The sequence below is a fragment of the Salmo trutta genome, chromosome 14 (assembly GCF_901001165.1).
Source record: "Salmo trutta chromosome 14, fSalTru1.1, whole genome shotgun sequence".
Classification (NCBI taxonomy): domain Eukaryota; kingdom Metazoa; phylum Chordata; class Actinopteri; order Salmoniformes; family Salmonidae; genus Salmo; species Salmo trutta.
The window spans coordinates 34,484,241-34,505,636 of NC_042970.1; the positions used below are offsets into that span (position 1 = coordinate 34,484,241).

At 41.8% G+C, this 21,396-nt stretch overlaps 1 protein-coding gene across 1 annotated transcript; it reads right to left on the bottom strand.

The window, feature by feature from the left end:
- Nucleotides 1-9,090: 9,090 nt before the first annotated feature.
- LOC115207899 (exportin-2) lies at nt 9,091-21,165 on the bottom strand. Its single transcript, XM_029775445.1, has 25 exons — nt 21,051-21,165; nt 20,011-20,101; nt 19,715-19,857; nt 19,503-19,604; nt 19,157-19,302; nt 18,966-19,056; nt 18,682-18,789; nt 18,474-18,566; nt 18,197-18,364; nt 17,763-17,892; nt 17,564-17,629; nt 17,253-17,455; nt 15,504-15,588; nt 15,331-15,392; nt 15,067-15,203; nt 14,758-14,861; nt 14,467-14,564; nt 12,525-12,675; nt 12,115-12,323; nt 11,857-11,954; nt 11,661-11,746; nt 11,394-11,475; nt 10,935-11,081; nt 10,622-10,853; nt 9,091-9,895 (listed from the first exon to the last, which is right to left on the bottom strand). The coding sequence occupies exons 2-25, from the start codon at nt 20,093-20,095 to the stop codon at nt 9,806-9,808; spliced, it is 2,916 nt and encodes a 971-aa protein (XP_029631305.1). The 5' UTR covers nt 20,096-20,101; nt 21,051-21,165; the 3' UTR covers nt 9,091-9,805.
- Between the last annotated feature and the right edge of the window lie 231 nt (nt 21,166-21,396).

Consider the following 21,396-nt stretch of genomic DNA (forward strand, 5'->3'; position numbering starts at 1 on the left):
GCGTGGTAGGCTGGTGTGGCTGGTGTGACCAACCATGTAGTTAGTTACAGTCAGATGATGAGAGAACAGTGGGGCAGAGAGCTGTCTGTCTACTGTAGCTATTCCTGTGGACCTCAGGCCCTAGTCCAGCCCCACTCTATATCCATAGCCAGTCCACTATTAGATGATTTTATCCCTAACAATGGAATATTGGGCCATTTAGTCTGTATTGGAATTAATTGAATAAGCATTACAGAGCATTGTAGGACACTTGACCTCTGAACCCACACCCGGTGGAGAGACCATTACCCCCTGACTTACCAGAGAAGCATTACTTCCTTTAACATATTACATATAGATCCCTTTATCATCTATGTTCATGCGTTCCTTTTCAAAGGGAAGATGGCTATTAAATCAATAGGACTACTGTACTGAGTCAAGGAATAATGCCTATCTGTTTGGTGACTCAAACACTGAGGGATATTCTGAGTGTGTTCCATTCTCCTGTTTAACACAAAACACAAGAGTGTTTGTGATCATTTTTGTGTATTTCCTACTGAAAGGGTTGCACTCTTGAGCATGTTTGTGTATAATGACAATGTGCAAATTATGGTTGGTTTGAGGCAGGTTTTTGGATTTGAATCCATTTCTCTGGTTCTATAAATACCAGTCCTGGCAGGGCAGTGGAAAGATCAGGCCACCAACAAAGTGGCTTAGGCAGTTCAAGTCATAGAGTTCTTTGAAAGTAAACGTTTTAAAGAGTAAAGTGTCAGGGAAAGGTGGGTGTTGGAATTGGCATTTACAAGAAAACAACAGGCCAGGTAAAGTTGTGAGAGGGTTCCGTTGTGGGAACTGCAGATCCATGGATAAGTTGCATTTTAGAGACAAGAGGGTAGGCCTACATTGTTATCTTATTGTAAGGTGTATTATTATTCTCATAAAATGATATTATTATATACCTGCTTCATCTGTCTCAGAATACTTTGTCAACTGTCCTGTTCTCTATAGCTGAAAGTCCTCAAATTACTCGGTGGAATCTAACCTTGAAGTCGGGTTCAGTTCTCAAGCCCCCACAATTCACGTTCAAAACATTCTGTAATTGCTTCAGTGAGTGGGCCCCTAAGTAACTACTGATTATGTGCATGACATCAAGGCCCAACACCCCCTGTGTTAAGTCCAATAGCAACTGAATTCAGAGAGATGATTCATTCAAAAATGTATTTGGATTTGTCCTGTCTTAGTAGTCTTCTAGGTCTAGGATATTGATGTATAACAATCAATACATTGTAACAAAGATGGAGATGGGGAAATGGGAGGATATATGCATAGATCACACGAAAGTCAGGGTCTCCTTCCACATAAAATACTACAGCAGAGCTCATTCACACATGGTAAAGTCAAATTGAACAATCAATCAATCAAATGTATTTATAAAGCCCTTTAGTTATTTATTTTTTGTCACAAAGTGCTATACAGAAACCCAGCCTAAAACCCCAGACAGCAAGCAATACAGATGTAGAAGCACGGTGGCTAGGAAAAACTCCCTAGAAAGGTAGGAACCTAGGAAGAAACCAAAAGAGGAACCAGGCTCTGAGGGGTGGCCAGTCCTCTTCTGGCTGTGCGGGGTGGAGATTATAAGAGTACATGGCCATTTAAGGCCAGATTGTTCTTCAAGATGTTCAAACATTCATAGATGACCAGCACTGTCAAATAATACAGATTTCAAACCACGCATAACAGTGATCATGATTCCTGTTTCTCTTTTACACTCTGGTGTTGGATGAACTTCTATGATTTTAATGTGGCTTTTATTTGTTTTTGTTTCCCATTTTTTTGTTATAAATAAATGCACTCTATTGGACCCTGAGCTATCTCTTTGAAACGGGCCTCCTACTTGGCCAAACCAAACACACTGTCTCCAGACAGACTCATTAATAACATTCTTACTACATGGTTGTAAATATGATGTCCCAAAAAGCACAATTTATTATTTATTTGATTCATCATTTTATTTTATCATCACCAACTGCCAAACAAACAGATGCAGCCAACTGCTAATGCTCCACAAACTGAACAGAATTCTCCCCCTTTTTCAGAGAATTTATCCTCCCCTCCGCTCTCTCACACAGCCCTCTATGCTGTCCATTTTAAGTTTCATGCTTTGTTTGTACCAGTTTACTTTCTAGGCTCTTGTCTCTGTGGTGTTCTGTTGTTTGACGCATGTAGCGCTACCAAGTTGTGACACAGAATCTGTACTTTTCTTGTACATAGCAAAAACAAAATGTCTATGATCTTTTTGAAACAATGTTCTCCCTTTACTGACTGAAAACTAAATACAAGTCCAGAATGAAATACCAGTCTCTGTCTGTTCTTGTTGGTATGTATATATAAATACATCAACCCATTTCAAACAGTGTCCAGTTCCACTAAAAATGTGAGGAACTGAATGTTTTCGTTAGATCTAAAATGTATACAGTATATGCTATCTAATAGCGCCCTCCAGTGTCCGAGATCTACATCGTCAAAGCATACACTCAACGAGTGAATTATTTCTGTCTCTCGGTTGGTCTCTCAGTCGGTCGGTCTAATCAATAATGCAAAGAGGGAATTCCAGACCTCATTATTTTTTCATCAACATTTTATGAAGCAAAGCCCTGCCAAGGAATCACTGCATTTCAGCCATGCCACTAACTACGTTTCCATATATAGTTTTTCTGCGAGTAAAGTTATACCATATTCCAAAAAAAATCACGACAGCTGTAATGGAAACAGGAAGTTTTGGTACAATTTTACAAATGCCGACAGAAAATTTGTTCGTTCGACATGGTATGATATTCTTGTGTTGGTAAACTTAATTACAACTTTATGCGCAAATATTGATATAATAACCATCATAGCTCAGTAAACTTGGAGTCACACGATGACATGGTGTGTGTTCCTCCCACTACGAATCGGGAAAACATGCAGTTTCTTAGGCTACAGATGAAATAAATGATGATGAACTTCACAGGGTGGCGAAAGTGCACGGTATGAACTTGATGCTCCTTTCCAATAAATGTCGAGGGTCTTATTCTGGTGACATGATGATCGATGCTTGACTGCCGTTTGACAAATACAAATATTGTCACTCTTATCCAAGGGTGAAAGTAGATTTAATTTGACCTCCTTTGTGTGCACGCGCGTGGTACAACAAAATCCATCTGAGCGGCCCTGTACGTTCTGCCGCCGTAGGCAAGACAAAACATTGCCACCCCCATTCTATCCCCTGTAAACTATAATAGTGTACAGCAGCCTTAAGCAATAGGTTTGGCCTTAGGCCATTTTTTTCTCAGCTAATAGTAGGCGGAACAGAAAATAATAGCAGCCCAATTCATATACCTATGCTCCAAATTAAACAGAATGTTAACACATCTGGTTAGTAGACTATACAATGTCAATAACATATCCTACTATTTTCAATCTGATTACAGTGATAAAATCCCCAATGTCTCTATTAAATAAGTTTTTATATTTATTTGGGCGTTGGTTGGGGAAAATAGCTTGCTATAAAGAGAAAATGTCGCTCTGAAAAAGTCCCAGAAGAAAGCGGGAATAATGAAAATAGAAGATTCAGGGAATAATGGACAGAGAAATAGGCATTCTTACCATATATCCAACCATAGTGTCTTGTTTGCAATGAAAGGGTTGCTGTTTGAAAATCGTTTAAATATTAGACATCCTTACAAATCTAAGCATGGCACTTTCAAAAGTTACCTTTCCACCCAGAGGCTCTAACGACGCAGACAAATTAAAGCTTCAACTGCTGTCTACTGGTCTGTTGCTTAACCCAACAACAGAAGGGCTTCCCTAAAAGCTGCCTGGGTTTAAGCATCGTCTCTTTTCAGAAAGTGAAAATCTCAATTAATAGGGACAGAATAGCAAAGTCATTTTTTTGTCTTCTCGAATATTTAAGGCCGCAGCTCAGCTTCAGAACGTCAGAGACGAATCAATATACCTCCATATTCATCAGTCACGTCTTTTGTGGGCATTTTAAAGCTTGTTTCCAGAATGAGGCATCACGGAATTAAGCATTGTAGAACGCTTTATATTACCTGGATCATTATATATATATATATATATTAATTTGAAGCTAACAATAGGTATTATTTTTGCCCTTTTCTTTAAGAAAGGTTATAGCATACCCTCACTCAATTTGAGCCCTGTTTTTAACCAAACACACCAAGCCCCTCTCAGACTTTACGGAGCATGGTGACAGTATTGGAGGATCTGTCTATACTGACAAATCAGGTAGGCCTACTTTTTATTTTATTAATAGGCTCAAACAAATCCTCCTTGTTGTTAGTGAAGTCGAATTAAAATTAAGACAATTGTTTAAATGTATTACTTTCAGCACCATTTGCTGTCCATCGCTGTTTGATTATGCCGCATCCGCTCCAAAGCTGATGTCTGCCCGTTTGCCTTTTTAAAATTGACTTTCTCCTGCACTCTCTCCTTATTAATAAGTTAAATGATTTAAAAAGTCTGTCTCATGACATTGTAATACATTTGGTCTTCAGTCTATGAAAATATTTACTAAATAAACTAAAGTGAAAAATAAATTTGAAAAAGTAACACAAGAAAATTACATAACAATAACGTGGCTATCTATATACAGACTGTTACTGGTACCCAGTCAATGTGTGGGGGGGGGGGGGGGGTGCAGGTTAGTCGAGGTAATTTGTAAAGTGACTATGCATAGATAATAAACAGCAAGTAGCAGCAGTGTAAAAACAATGTAAATAGTCTGGGTGGCCATTTGATTAATTGTTCAGCAGTCTTATAACAGGCGGTGATGCAACTGGTCAGGATGCTCTCGATTGTGCAGCTGTAGAAATTTCTGAGCTGTAGAACTCTGGAGCTCTGTCAGAGTGACCATCGGGTTCACCTCCCTGACCAAGACCCTTCTCCCCGATTGCTCAGTTTGGCACTGTCAACTGTGGGACCTTATATAGACAGGTGTGTGCCTTTCCAAATCATGTCCAATCAATTGAATTTACCACAAGTGAACCAATCAAGTTGTAGAAACAGCTCAAGGATTATCAACGGAAACAGGATGGACCTGAGCTCAATTTCGAGTCTCATAGCAAAGGGTCTGAATACTTATGTACATTTACATTTAAGTCATTTAGCAGACGCTCTTATCCAGAGTGACTTACAAATTGTAAATAAGGTATTTCAGTTTTTTATTTTTTATACATTTGCAAAAATGTCTAAAAACTTGTTTTCGCTTTGTCATTATGGAGTATTGTGTGTAGATTTATGAGGAATATTTTTATTTCATCCATTTTAGAATAAGGCTGTAACTTAACAAAATGTGGAAAAAGGGAAGGGGTGTGAATACTTTCTGAATTCACTGTGTACCATTTAGTCATTATATAGGCCATCTGGACATTATATAGGCCATTTGGGCATGTTTCACAGATTTTTGGGTTTGGAACCTGACTTCCTATGATCATATGTTCCAAAGTGACATTTTTCCCATTTGGAGTATTTAATGTGACAAGAGGACATTTTTCCCATTTGAAGTATTATATGCCTGATATGGACATAACATAGGCCTTATGGACAAAATCGCATAAAATAAGACAAAACCATATCCATACTGCTCTTTAGTAATGGATCATTGACAAAGAATTTTAAAAAATTGTGAAAACGGTGCAAAACTTACTTTCAAAGATGTTTTTGAAATTTGTCATTTCACCCTTGAGACATTACCTGCTGTCCATTTGCCATATCGTTTCTGACGGTAGAGCGCATGCGCCATCTATAGGATTATTGGTTTATTGCATGGTCCATTAGGCATATGCGATTTGCAATACGTTTTGGACGATCTGCCATCTAAATTGGTGGTATTTGCTTTTGTGTATATGGTTTGTCCAATGGCAATAAGTTGCCATTCATTTTTGCCCATAAAGCATATGGTTTCCCATACCATCGCACGGAAAAACAACAAATAAAGCTTGACTTGCACTGGGTCAGTTGTTCGCTCTGGAGTTTACCAAAGAGGGTGTTGAGCTTGAGCTCTGGGACTGCAACACGGCAGCCAACGAGCAGAATGCCAAGCTTGCCCGGGAACTGGGGGCCCAGGCGCACACCTACACGGTTGAGCTTTCCCGCTGGTTGAATATTAGAGACAGCTGAGCAGGTGCAGCGCGAGGTCGGCGATGTCACCATGTTGGTGAACAACACCAGGGTGGTAGTGGATGAATGCTGCTGGAGTGTCCTGATGAGTTGCTGGAGAGGAAGCTCCTTGTCAACTGCAATGCGCTCTTCTGGATGAAACTACAGAAATCACCTGCACCACATTCATTTCACATTAAATGCTCAGATAAAATGCCTGTGTTAGAAATAAAATCAGAGAGCATCAAAAAGCATCTCTTTGAATGACATAACGCGACCATTATACTTGTGCACTGTGTGCAATTGTGCAGACAATGTTTACGCACTGAAATGTGAAAAGTGGAGTATGTAACGTCAGTTGATGACATGCATGCCTTTTGAATTCAAGGCATGCATGTCACCTCTGACTTATTCACTTACTCCACTTACCCCTGCAATCCAAAATGGCACACCACCAATTATGATGGAATGTGAATCTTCTTAATTTGACCCTCTTACTGTAACCTTAGTCCCATGCTCAAAAAATGGATAAGCTCCAGAAAAACAAATGCCTATTCATCCTATTACATGTTTCTTTCTTTCATGTGTGACACCCCACCTCAGAATTACATGTATTAAACAGTGGCCTACTGTAACCCAGGGTTACGGCAAGGGTTTGGGGTAACTGGTTTTACCCCTCCATTCAACAAATGACAAAGGATTTTTCTGCCTCAGATGAAAGCTAAGAACCATTGTGACCATTGGGAAAGGGGGACAGTCAGTTGTCCAACTGAATGTATTCAGTCTTCCACATTTACCCCAACACCTCTGAATCAGAGAGGTGGGGGGGCTGCCTTAATCAACATCCATGGCACCCAGGAAACTGCCTTGCTCAGGGGCAGAATTACAGATTCTTACCTTGTCAGCTCAGCGATTCGATCCAGCAATCTTCTGGTTACAGGCCCAATGCTCTAACCACTAGGCTACCTGCTGCCCCAATTATAAGTGCCCTGGGGCTTTTCAGCACTGCCTGTGTAGAGGTGAGACTGGAGGACTGGACATTACTTGGTTTCCTGTTCATGCTTAAATGTACTTTAAATGTCTGTTGGGTTGTTGTAAACCATATCAGATAAGATGAATGATCACACAATATGTCATGTAGGTTTCTTTATGAAAGAAACTCTCTTCTGTTCGGTTGGTGCCTAGCAAACTCGGCTAGACGAACTGAACGAGTGTGCTCGCTCGCACACATTCAACCTTCACTTGAAAAGACCTTTGCTTGACAAACGAGAAAAAGTGCCAATAGTACCGTTTGTCCATCTTGAAATACAGTAGCCAGTATATACTTCCTGAAAATATAATTAATCTAAGATAACTCAAGAACTTTGTTATTAATTTTGGCCTTTTTTTCAGAGGATATCTTAGTTGGACGATTTTAAATCTAACTAGGATGTTTGGTGCAGTATTTCTGAAGTGAAAAATGTGCATGAAAATGAGTTGTCTATCAATAAATGACAAACACTTCATCCAAGAATCCCTACTGTTGACCAATCACCGACGAAGGGGCGTAGACTTCGGCTTCCAAACTTCGGCTTGCCTTGAGAAATGTTTATGTGTGCACGAACAGCCCAAAAAAACCCTTGACAAAGTCCAAAATGAACAAAAACGTCACAAATGTTGTCATAATATATTCACAAACTTTTCCGAATGGGAATGCCTTTAGCGAGATCTGGTTGGGCCCCCCTGGCTAGACTAACTTATCAATCTAAAAATTATCTGACATGGCTAATTGAGTGACTGTCAGTGACTGACAAAACAAGAGAAAAACTGCTGATGCACAACCAAACTTGAAACTTGCGCCTTGTGTATTCTACTATTCTAACTCAACAGTCCCTCCCAATTTGTAAAAATAATTTGGGGTCAGGGGCCCTCTAGCGGCCAGGGTCCCTAATGTCACTTATGCCTGGAGCCGACCCTACTCAGCTGCTCCACACCATAGAGGAACAAACAAGAGTTATTTTGCAAACCCTATCAGTAATGTGCTGTTTATAGGCCAACATATGTAGCACCATCTCCTTTTCACCCCTCAGGACTACTGTGCAAGTAAATTTGGGGCGGTGGGGTTTCATTAACCCATGGTTTTCTGGCAGAAGAGAGCCTGGACGGCATCAAAACCACACTGGTCTGTCCTTATATTGTCGACACTGGCACGTTCGCTGGCTGCGAGATGAGGTAAGACACCCTTGTTGGCCATCTAGTTCCACAATGATGCCATGACCTGTGCCATTGAACCTACTGCATGTCTTTTTGCTCTCTGGCACACTCTACAGGAAGGAGCTGCGGGGTTTGATTCCCCCCTGGACACAGTGCAGACAACCATGGCTGCCATCCTTGGGGACAAGCACATGATCTTCATACTATGCTTTATGTACATACAGTACCCTGAATTACACAAGCGTAAGCATCTAATTATTCAAGGGGATGGGGACTAAAAAAGAAACTCACAGGATATGTTTCCTTGACTAAAAAGTAGTTAGTTCAACATCATTTGTCTATAGACTGCTTCCTTGGGAGGCCAACGTTGCGAAGTACCGCTTCATGGGAGGTGACAAGTGCATGCTGCCCTTCCTCAAGACAATGGAGCAGAAGGCTGCCTCCACCAACGGCCATGCTAAATCCTCATAGGACCAATCCTTCCTGCCCAAATGGGTTTTGTCACCAAATAGCAATACTACCTGCACACCAAAGGGTCAGTTGAAACAATCTTACTACACCCTGACACAATATCTGAAGGGTGAGAAAGTGCTGTTATCACTTTTTGATGAACTTGTAAAATCTTCATAACAGGCTGTCAGGGTAACAATCTGCTGCATCAAATGACATTCATGTGAATAAAATAAATGGAAATGTGTATTAAGTGTGATTTTTTTAAATTTGTGTGCCACGGCTAATCAAGAGGCTGTACACAATGTCTTTCACTGAAAGTGCAAAACAGCTCAGGTTTTATACAAGATCCTCTTTACTCACATTTATTGACAGTTTCTGCACTAAGACCAGACATAACACAACTATGCACAACTACATGCAACAGAGAAACATTTTAAGCACTATATTTTGAGGTCATAACCACCAGTCCTCCATAAGACTAAAAACAAAAGAAATCCAACTATTGAAAAACAAGGACAAAGAAAAAAATACTTCTCATTTGATTCTGCAAAGAGCCATGAAGTCCAATTCAGTCAGTTAACTCCAGAGTTCTGTCGATGTTGGTCGGGGTTGTCGATGTATGTTCATTGACAGGTCGTTATTATGGCAAAATCGACAAACAAGTAGATACATTGGTCATATCAAAGCATAACATTCACAAACTTGAGTGTTGGTGAAGCCAGCCTTCCACAACTGCACAGCATGCCAATAAAGGACAAAGACAACCCCACCCCCCCACAAAAAACTATTGCTCTTCCATTTCTTTTAACACCATTTAAAAACCCTTAAAAATCCCAATTCGTAGATGAACATGTTGACCCATTATCCAAGTATCCACCATGAGTAGTCAATTGATCAGTCTTTGTTTTGTCCATTCAATCCTGATGAGTCAGTCCCAGTGTGGCCCATGGGCGACAGTGCCCAGTTATTGTGCAGTGTGATGGTGTCTTATGCGTCAGTGAGGATGCTTCTGTGTCCATCTTCACACCAGCTGTACAGAGGCAGCCTGGAGGTAACCCTGCAGGTACTGGAGGGCCTCAGCGTTCAGGCTGGTGCTCAGCATAGAGGGGACCTGCCATGGGAGGAGAACAGGAGAGATTCACTCAGTTGACATCTACTACTGAAAGCATATATAGTACTCAAAGAAAAATAATTCAGGGAGGCATTAGCAATCTAGGAGACAAAATGTTGTACACTACTCCCCACTCTGCTATTCCTGGGGGCTCACACAGTCTATGCTGCGCTAGAGCACCTTCAACGCTCTGTTGGGTGACTGGCTCTGTCAGCCGGGGCTTCACTTTTATAAGTAAGCCTTGTCCGAGACAGAATGCACCATAGGACAGGAACCCATCTTCAGTGTCTGTACTATGAGGCAGCTTGTTGTACAAGTACACCCCTTTGAAAGAACACTAGTCTGTCGCAAGGTCTTACCCCCTATCCAACTCATTAATTCTGAGTGCCAAACAGAGACATTAGGAGCCATTTTAAAGTCTTTGGTAGGACTCGATCGGGTATCGAGCCAACCATCCAATCTCAGAACGGACACTTACCACAAAGACACCGAGTTGGTACTTAACTTTTATACCATGTTGTTTTGCTTAAAATGACCGACTAAATCATATGAGAGTAGAAGATTGGAACACAAGGTGGACGTGAAAATAAAGAATTTGCTAGCTAGCATTAGCTATCTCTTGGAGCCTTGCTGTGTAGTTGTTCCTGCTATAAGGAGTGATTTAGTCAAGAGGCCCACTGCCTCTAATATAGCCTAGTAGTAGTGCATTTCAATAAATCAACTTACCCGTCCGGGACATGCAGTAGAGAGCTTGTGGAGAGACTGAGCTAGCAGGATCTTGGGGTTGCTGACCACCTCTCCGATGGGGTCGTGCTCCTTCTTTCCAGCAAAGGCCAGCTGGGAGAAAGCAGTCTGGTAACCGGGTGTGTCCTCTATGTCAATGAAGTGCTCATCGTCAGGGATGCTATCATCCTCTGGTAGCTCAAATAGCCCAATCAGGGCCTGAAGCAGGGGGGTCCTAAAGAATAAACAATTTAGCAGGCCATTCATTTAGTAAAAACACTGCAAAGTGTAATAATATTCCAGGACAGTTTCTCACCAGAGTTTGGTGTACTCAGTATCTATCATGGCAGGGCACTCAGTGAGGATCTTGGTGATGCCCACAGCACATATCTTCTTCTCCACTGGTCCAGACACTTTCTGCACCTCTGGAATGACTATCTTCTCCAGCACCATGCCAAACATCCTACAAGAGAAATTGGACTCAGCACTGAGAATACCTCTCCATGTGGTTTTTATCTTTTATCACATTCATTAAGGCCTATAATATGGAATATGATAAAACTTCCAAACTCAGCCTAACATTCCATGCAAGTGTGTGTAATGTAGTACGAGGACATGGTTGGCCTTTAAAAGCCAAAAGGGACAACTGACTGGCTTGTATGCAGATCAATGTAAATGAGTCATCTGCACACTCAGCTCCAAGGCGACACTAATGGACAAACTGAGTCAAACATGTCAAAGGTCAGTCTCATTTAATCTGACAAGAGATACTTACTTCGGCTGTATGCTGTCAAAAATCTCCTGCAGAGCAATGGCTCCATACTTGACACCATACAGATTGATAAACACCATGAAGCCTGTGGAAAATAGGAGGGCCTGTGAAAATGTGCAGCATTGAGAGATCACACAGAGCTCATTCTAAAACTAGGGTAATATAACCCTACACACTCCTGTTATGCTAGCATGACAAAGAGGATGTGGGTGCAGTTTCAATTGTACTTCTTAAATAAACATGCCAACATTTGTTTTAAGCTATTCTCACTCTTGATGAACTTGGTGGTTTTGGAGCTCTGCAGTCTCTGGAAGAGCAGGATGAAGATCTGTTTCCTGTACTGAACAATGGACTCCCTGAGAGGGAGAGAAAGAGGGAGTGAACAAAATAACTCATGATAAAGCCCCCATGTCAACTATACACAAAGTTCACCGTTAGAAGAAAGAGGTGGAGATTGTTGACTCACGTCGGCATGTGCTCTATGATACTGTTCATCAGGTAGAAACCTTGGTGGTCATTGGCCTTGGAGGCTATGAGCTTCTGGAAGACTCCTAGCAGGCCAGGCTGTATAGGGAGAGCACTTTAACATCAAATTATCACAACTAACTAATTGCATGCATCAACAGGTAAATTAAGACAGGTAGGTTACAGAAAAGTACAGTAAGACTCCTCTTATTACAGTAAGAGTCATGTTACCATTGACATACCCCCAGCTGTAACTCACTATTTTGTCAGCAGCAGAGCTGGCTATGGTGGCTGCCCCCTTCTCCAGATAGGCCTGAAGCAGGCGCACCAGAGGGGGAATGTTGCCAGTGCGTTCCCACAGCACAGGCTGCAGCAGATGGGGGAAAAGGGCCATGTAGGAGTTGGGGATGGAGCTGGTGTGGATCTCCAGAAGCAGAGACATCACCTGGAACACGTACGGCACAAACTCTGCAACAGGAAGCAGGACAGCTCATGTAAGAAGGGCAATGTGTAGTTTGCCAACAACACTGCATCCATGCGATTCAGAAGATGGCTTTTCAACCCCTTCATCCACCTACTCAGTTTCCTAGGCATGTTCTAATCAGACGGGCATCTTATGCTTAACATGAACTTCTATAACCTGCTGCTTTCTAGGGTACAGCCACATACCCTGTACATCATTCTGTAGGATCTCAGTGAAGACTGGGAAGAGGGCCTCCTCGAAGCTGCCCACAGTGGTAGTGTTGGCCTTGCAGGTGATCCGGATGGACAGGCACAGGGACTCAAACAGGTAGTGGTTAAAGTGAGGCTTGCTGGGGTTCTGGAAGAAACATGATACAGGTAAATACTAGGGCCGGAAATTGCCATGGACCTCACGATATCACAGCACTTACGTGCCGATACGATATTTATTGCGATTATATACTGCGATTTTATTGCGATTCAATGTTCCAAACATAATGCTCACCATACATCTGCTGCAGAGGGACAGAGTCACGGAAATAAAAGTGCTGAAAACAAATTATCTCCCTATTTAAAAAGATGGAGAACAATCTATGAAGGAAAAATACTGGCATTTTTGTACTTGGTACATCCAAGTAGCGCAAAAATTGTATGGCGATATTGTCAAAAACGATACTAATAATATCCTGATTTATAACTATCAACGGTGCCAGATTTCAGATTTCCTCCAGACGTGACTCTTGGCATTCAGGCCAGAGTTCAATCTTGGTTTCATCAGACCAGAGAATCTTGTTTCTCATGGTCTGAGTCTTTAGGTGACTTTTGGCAAACTCCAAGTGGGCTGTCATGTGCCTTTTACTGAGGACTAGCTTCCGTCTGGCCACTCTTCCATAAAGGCCTGATTGGTGGAATACTGCAGAGATGGTTGTCCTTCTGGAAGGTTCTCCCATCTCCACAGAGGAACTCTGGAGCTCTGTCAGAGTGACCATCAGGTTCTTGGTCACTGCCTTGACCAAGGCCCTTCTCCCCCGATTGTTCAATTTGGCCGGGCAGCCAGCTCTAGGAAGAGTCTTGGTGGTTCCAAACTTCTTACATTTAAGAATGATAGAGGCCACTGTGTTCTTGGGGACCTTCAATGCTGCAGAAATGTTTTGGTACCCTTCCCCAGATCTGTGCCTCGCACAATCCTGTCTCAGAGCTCTACGGACAATTCCTTCGACCTCATGGCTTGGTTTTTGCTCTGTGGGGCTTTGTATAGACAGGTGTGTGCCTTTCCAAATCATGTCCAATGAATTTAATTTACCACAAGTGGACTCCAATCAAGTTGTAGAAACATCTCAAGGACGATCAATGGAAACAGGATGCACCCGAGCTCAATTTCAAGTCTTATAGCAAAGGGTCTGAATACTTCTGTAAATAAGGCATGTTTTTATAAATGTGCTTACATTTCTAAAAACTTGTTTTCGCTTTGTCATTATGGGGTATTGTGTGTAGAAAGCTGAGGATTTTTATTGATTTAATCCATTTTAGAATAAGGCTTTAACGTAACAAAATGTGGAAAAAGTCAAGGGGTCTGAAAACTTTCTGAAGGCACTGTATGTTATGGCGAAATTGTGACGTTTTGGTGTTCGGCAATTTATTCCCAGCTGTTTTTCTTGAGGCAAGTCAAAGTTCGGTGGTCGAAGTCCACGCCCCTTCGTCTGTGATTGGTCAACAGTAGAGATTCGTTAATTAAGTGTTTTGTCATTCAACGATAGACAACTATTTTTTTATGCATTTTTTTCCACTTGAGAAATACTGCACTAAACATCTTAGTTAGATGTAAAATTGCACGACTAAGATGTCCTCGACAAAAGTGTCAATCTATCACAGATTTCTTGAGTTATCTTAGATAAACTTAGAGACGATTTTTAGGAAGTGTACTGGCTACAGCGTCTCAAGCGGGACAAACCGTAATATTGCCAAAATTTCTCGTTTTGAAGTGAAGGTATTTTAAGGAAGTATGCGAGCACAGACATTAATTACGCCTAGCCAAGTTCTGCAAGGAGCAAACCGAACCTATGTATCCGGATGCCTTTAGACAATGCAAGTCAGCTCATGTGTACATGCATCCACAGCAATGCAGACAAGAGATGAGTGTGTGACCTACCTTGCTGACCAGCAGGAGCTTGTGAGTGAGCTGGCCAATCAGAGTGGGGATGTAAGAAACAATGGCCTCCTGCAGGAGGGAGAAGCTGCGCATGATGGCTGGAAGAGAATGAAGGAGAAGTCTGGGTAGAGGACAAGGATCAGTACACACTGAAAAACGTTGTCTGCAACTTTAAAAGGAAGGTGACATTAGGTCCTCCGTGACGACATTAAGCAAAAGTACGGATAGTTAAAAATACAGTGAAAGCCATAGAAGTTACAAGCAGAGCATTTAACACTCAAACTCAAGTACCTTTCATGATATATTCATTCTCTGAGGAGCCAGGCAGAGCCAGGGCCTTGAACAGGTTGTTTAGCAGCTGTTCTGTGAAGGGGGCCATCTCTGCAGGAGTGATACTGAAACATATGATGACAGATGATTAATCACTTCTGACATGAGGCACCAAAAGTTACAAACTAAGGTTATTGGTAATGCCAAAGAGTTTTATTAACAAACAAGCTACTATGGATGCGGTGTATAGTTGATTATATTTGTGTAGTGTGGTGTTGGAAAAGACAAAGTCTTTATTTAATTATCTAAGTATAGATGGTTACTACTCACAGAGTGGAGTTGTTGGGGCCCCTCATGGTGAAGAGTCTCTCCAGTGCATGGGCAGCATAGGTGTGCTCAACCGTGCTCTCTGCCTGCAGGTGGGCCACCAGCAGAGGGACAGCCTGCAGCAGCTGCTCTTTGGGCAGCTGGAAGACAAGAGGGGACCGAGGACTGGTTATTCATGGGCCCCTGCAAGCGTTGATTTCAACCCTTAATAAATGGGCTGAACTCGTGACAGTGAATTTTCAGAGGGTAGAGAAAACAAAATCATACCTGACTCCTGAAGATCATGACATATTTGATGGCATCAGCCTTCAACACTGGGAACTCATTGACTATAATAGAACAGAGTAAACATGTTCCATAAAAGTGCAGCTATAAAGCAATCCACAGCTTTGATGGTTAATTCATTCATCTTTTGTTTCTAAGTTCAACTTTATAGTTACCGTTTTGGGATTTGAGGTCTATGAGAATGTGGTTCACAAAGAATTCTGTAAGGTTCACCAACTCGTTAGCTTGCGTGATACCATGCTGAAAAAGAAACATTTTGTCCATGTAATTTGCTCAATGTCTCTACTGCAATAATATTTACAGTTGAAGTCAGAAGTTTACATATACTTTGGTTGGCTTCATTAGAACTCGTTTTTCAACCACTCCAAATTTCTTGTTAACAAACTATAGTTTTGGCAAGTCGGTTAGGACATCTACTTTGTGCATGACACAAGTAACTTTTCAACACTTGTTTACAGACAGATTATTTCACTGTATCACAATTCCAGTGGGTCAGAAGTTCACATACACTAAGTTGACTGTGCCTTTAAACAGCTTGGAAAATTCCAGAAAATGATGTCATGGCTTTAGAAGCTTCTGATAGGCTAATTAACATCATTTGAGTCAATTGGAGGTGTACCTGTGGATGTATTTCAAGGCCTACCTTCAAACTCAGTGCCTACTTGCTTGACATCATGGGAAAATCAAAAGAAATCAGCCAAGACCACAGAAAAAAAATTGTAGACCTCCACAAGTCTGGTTCATGCTTGGGAGCAATTTCCAAATGCCTGAAGGTACCATGTTCATCTGTACAAACAATAGTACACAAGTATAAACACCTTGGGACCACACAGCCATCATACCTCTCTGTCTCCTAGAGATGAACGTACTTGGGTGCGAAAAGTGCAAATCAATCCCACAACAACAGCAAAGGACCTTGTGAAGATGCTGGAGGAAACGGGTACAAAGGTATCTATATCTTCAGTAAAACGAATCCTATATCAACATAACCTGAAAGAAGGCCGCTCAGCAAGGAAGAAGCCACTGCTCCAAAACCGGCATAAAAAAAGCCAGATTGCGGTTTGCAACTGCACACGTGGACAAAGATCGTACTTTTTGGAAAAATGTCCTCTGGTCTGATGAAACAAAAATAGAACTGTTTGGCCATAATGACCATCATTATGTTTGGTGGAAAAGGAGGGAGGCTTGCAAGCCGAAGAACGCCATCCCAACCGTGAAGCACGGGGGTGGCAGCATCATGTTGTGGGGGTGCTTTGCTGCAGGTATGACTGGTGCACTTCACAAAATACATGGCATCATGAGGGAGGAAAATGTGGATATATTGAAGCAACATCTCAAGATATCAGTCAGGAAGTTAAAGCTTGGTCACAAATGGGTCTTCCAAATGGACAATGACCGCAAGCATACTTCCAAAGTTGTGGCAAATTGGCTTAAGGATAACAAAGTCAAGGTATTGGAGTGGCCATCACAAAGACCTGACCTCAACCCTATAGACAATTTGTGGGCAGAACTGAAAAAGCGTGTGCGAGCAAGGTGGCCTATAAACCTGACTCAGTTACACCAGCTCTGTCAGGAGGAATGGGCCAAAATTCACCCAACTTATTGGTAAGTTTGTGGAAGGCTACTCAAAACGTTTGACCCAATTCTGACCCACTGGGAATGTGATGAAAGAAATAAAAGCTGAAATAAATCATTCTGTACTGTTATTCTGACATTTCACATTATTAAAATAAAGTGGTGATCCTAACTGAACTTAGATAAGGAATTTTTACTAGGATTAAATGTCAGGAATTGTAAAAAACTGTATTTGGCTAAGGCGTATGTAAACCTCCGACTTCAACTGTATAACCCATCAGATGTCACAAACACACCCAAATACAATAGGCATAATGACCTAATCATACCTTCGCTGTCTGAGCTTTTGAGGCCAGAGATGTGACCAGGTAGATGGCAGCGTCTTTGTGCTTCCAGTTCACCCCTGGGTTCTTGGCATACTCCCCAAGCATGGAGTTGACATAGCCAGAAAAGATGGCTGTGACCGGGCCCTCAAAGAACTTACACAGGCCTCTCACCAAGTCACAGGCAGCCCTGCGCCGAGTGTCTATGTCTGCAGAAAGGAGACAGAACCGAGGTGTGAATATCAGTCTACCTTGAACACCTATACTTCAACAATGCTCCAGTTCAACTTTGGTCTTGTTGAGTTAAAAAAAATTACCTGATCCTTCAAGATCTCTTCGGATATATTCCTCAGAGTTATCCTCAAAGGCCTCCTCATCAGCACCTGGAGACAGAAATCTATGTATCAGTATCAGAGACCATTATGCAAATCGCTGCCATTAATGTACAATGGCAAGAGCAGAAACAATAGTCATGCAGCCATTCATCCCCAATATACTGTTTCAGTCTAAACTCACTTCTGAACTCCATGTTGGGCACAATGACCTTCTCACAGATGCTGGTGAGTGTGTTCTGGTCCTCAAACAGATGCTTGTAGTGGGGCCTTTCACACACAGATGCCAGGAACTGAATAGCATTGCTCACAAGCTACGTCACAAACATAAAAGGAGCAAACCGATTATTTTTTTTCTTTTACCTTTATTTAACTAGGCAAGTCAGTTAAGAACAAATTCCTATTTTCAATCACAGCCTAGGAACAGTGGGTTAACTGCCTTGTTCAGGGGCAGAATGACAGATTTTTACCTTGTCAGCTTGGGGATTCGATCTTGCAACCTTTCAGTTACTAGTCCAACGCTCTAACCACTAGGCTACCTGCCACCCCAAGCAAACGTATTAGCAGGTGGTCAACATGATCTATTGATAAGCTACAAGAATGTATCAACAGTCTCACCAGGTCGTACTTGACCTCCTGGCCAGTGGAGACCAGCAGATTCCAGATAGCGGTAACAAACCGAGGCAGGTAAGGCTGGAATTCTTCATCGTACTTCTGGGCGTACAGAGCAGCGTTGTCACAGATCTGAGACTTGAGCAGCTCCAGAAGACCTGCCTCCTCTTCATCCTGTTGGGAGGAAAAGACAAGACCGTATCACAAGTTCAATCAACTGATTCATTAATAGCCACTTGAACATCTTACAGTGAAAGTGCTGTTAATCACCAGGTTCACTCACATCTGTTTGTAGTAGCTTGTTATCCAAGGTCAACAAGTTATGGAAATTAGACATCCAGGTCTCCATGTTGTCCTCAAAGAACTCTGGAAGGTCCTGTGAAGGCAGAGACAAAGATGGAAGAATGAGATAACTCCAGTGAAAAAGCATCACATTTAATTACAGTAAGTCTTTGTGGGCATAAAGCAGGTAAGAGGCAGGGGGGACGCACCTGAAAGTTGAGACTGTAGAAAAGCTTTGAGATCAGAGTAAGGGACGAGAAGAGGATCTTCAAAGCATTGATATCCGTCGCATGGGTCTGACATAGCTCAATGGTGGCCTGAAAAAAACAATAGACATGAATAGCAGACAATGTCTTCCCATGTCTGAAAATTAAGGTACTACAAAGTAAAAGCAAGGGACGGCAAGCAACAATTTCCAGACGCATGTTGTTTTTACTTGAAATACACTTCAATTGTTCGAGTTGATTAACTCTGAAACCGATCCACCACTAACCTTGAAGAGTTCAGTCAGTGGATTTGCAAACGTGTCCAACACCAGCTTAATCTCCAGCCATAGCTCATTTGACTTAAACTCATGTCGATACCTGAGCAAACAGATGATCAGTGTTAACATCTTTCAAAATGAACCACAAAGACATGACACCTATCATTAGAGGGCCACGTGTCATGCTCATGGTGGTTTACCTCTTGAAAAGTGAGTGTGCGGTCCGGAGCACTCCATTGATTATGTGGAAGTCTCCACTTTGGAAGCGGGTAACCATCTCTGTCAGGAGGTCCGGCCACTTCAGAGGGAAGTCCTCTCTACCAATGATGCTGATGGCATCACTCAACTGTAGAAGAACAGTAAATACAGATAAACTGAACCATCTCTACAAATCTCCCTTTTGATTGTATACATGTATTATTCTAAAGGATTGTGAACCCATGGATTCACAGAATCTCATATGAAACTCAAAACAAGCACCAGCCCACTGACTTTGATTTAGAGTAGATGAACAGGTAACAGGTCTTGACTCATGTGAAGACATACCTGTTTCTGAATCTGTTCAGGGCTGCTCAGCATCAAATTTACAATGTTGGCCTTGATAGTGGTTCGGTCCGGATCTGAGATTTTATTGGGTTCATCTTCAATCTGAAAGAGACAGAATACAAAGTAACACTTGTCATGCCAACATTGGGACAACAATACTAGCACAACCCATAACATTTGTTCCAATATTCAGGCCACCACCACTAACTTACTATGCGCCAGTTCCTCTTGATGTAATTTTTGAAGGTGACAGCTGCACACACCCGGATCACATTGTCTTGGGATTTCTCCAACAATGTAAGCAGCAATATTGGGTAATTCTGGTTCCCTTCAACTGACTCAAGAAACTTTTCAGCTGGAAGAGGGAAATAAAAACATTCCAGTCAAGCACTGGGAAATTGTACATAAATGCCCAAGTATATATCATTGTATATGTTTATTGCTACTATGACTGATCAGGGCATGAGTATTTTAAAATTAACAAGCATTCTACTCTGAGCTCCCATACCTGGACGTCTTATGGATGGATCTGGGTCCAGAGTTTTGCGCATAAATTCTGTGAGGGTCTGAAGGTTTCCATCATTTAGCTCCATGGTGACCTGGAAATATGGTCATAATCAATACATTAGGCATAGTAACGGTAGTGATGGTCTAAACTGGCTAGTACCATTAACTGATTGTCTTCGCTACAAATTCATGAAAAGTGATATTTTGACAGCAAAAAAAAAGCATGTGGTATATTCAGCCGATCAATACATGAGTAAGTCTTACTAGCTAGCTATACATCACTAAAACACCAGTTACTGACAAATACTTTGGCCTAATGCTAGCAAATGTTAGCCCATCTTTGCCGTCCGACAAATTTTTCGAATACATTTTTAAAATGACAACCTTTGTGCTCCAATGAAATTCGTTATTTCTCTCTACGTCAGACACTTTACCCACTCACAGTAAATCTAGGGAAGGACTTTGGGGGGGTGCCGTTAGCAACTAGCTAGCAAAATTAGCATGGTACTCTGGCATGGTGATGCTGATTCAAAATACTTCCGTTTCACTACTTTAAGTCAACTGTAGGGCAGGTTGCTTACATCTCAAATATCCAACACTTGTTTCGAGGATATACACTTAGCTACGGAGTAGAGTAAGTAAATCACAGCAAGTTGACTTAATGACTGCGCAAGTTAGCTAGCTAGTTTGGTAGCCAACTAGCCATAGCGGTCTGGTAGGCTAACATTGCACGTCTTCTCACTACTTGTGCGTTAGTAGCTAGCGAGCTAATATTGTGTTACACTTGTTTAGGCCAGATAACCCTTTCAGCAACAATTCATTTTCTGTTTAGGGAACATAGCTAGCTCGATAACTAAACGTGAATAGCTACCACGTATCGCAGTGACATTGTTCTTCTAGTAAATGTTCGCTAGTTTGCTGATGCTAAATTACCCACGATGGGCAAATTAGAAACGGCTACCGCAGTTTTCCGTCTTTCTACAAGCAAGCCAGTAATGTACATTAAACTGTATCATTTGATACAGCGGTGAGATGTTATACCTTCCCTTGCTTTGAGTTGTCTCTCAGCCGGTATGCGCTGTTGTACGATTCGTTGCTGCCTGACTAACCGTAGCTTGTTTAAAGAAATCTCAAGCCACTGACTGCGCGGTATGTGTACTGGGCGTGCGCAAAAAAAGTTTGGAAAACCACGCTAGACACGCCCCTGTGCACTTGAAAGGGTGTGAATGGCATTGGCAGGTGTTCAGAACAGATGCTATGTTATTGATGAATTTATCACTATTATTGATTGATGAAGTGTGTTCACTGAGTTATAACCTCATTCATGTCATGGAAGACCAATAGAAACAACTTAAAGAGAAGAATCAAAGTGTCTGTTGGTTCCTCT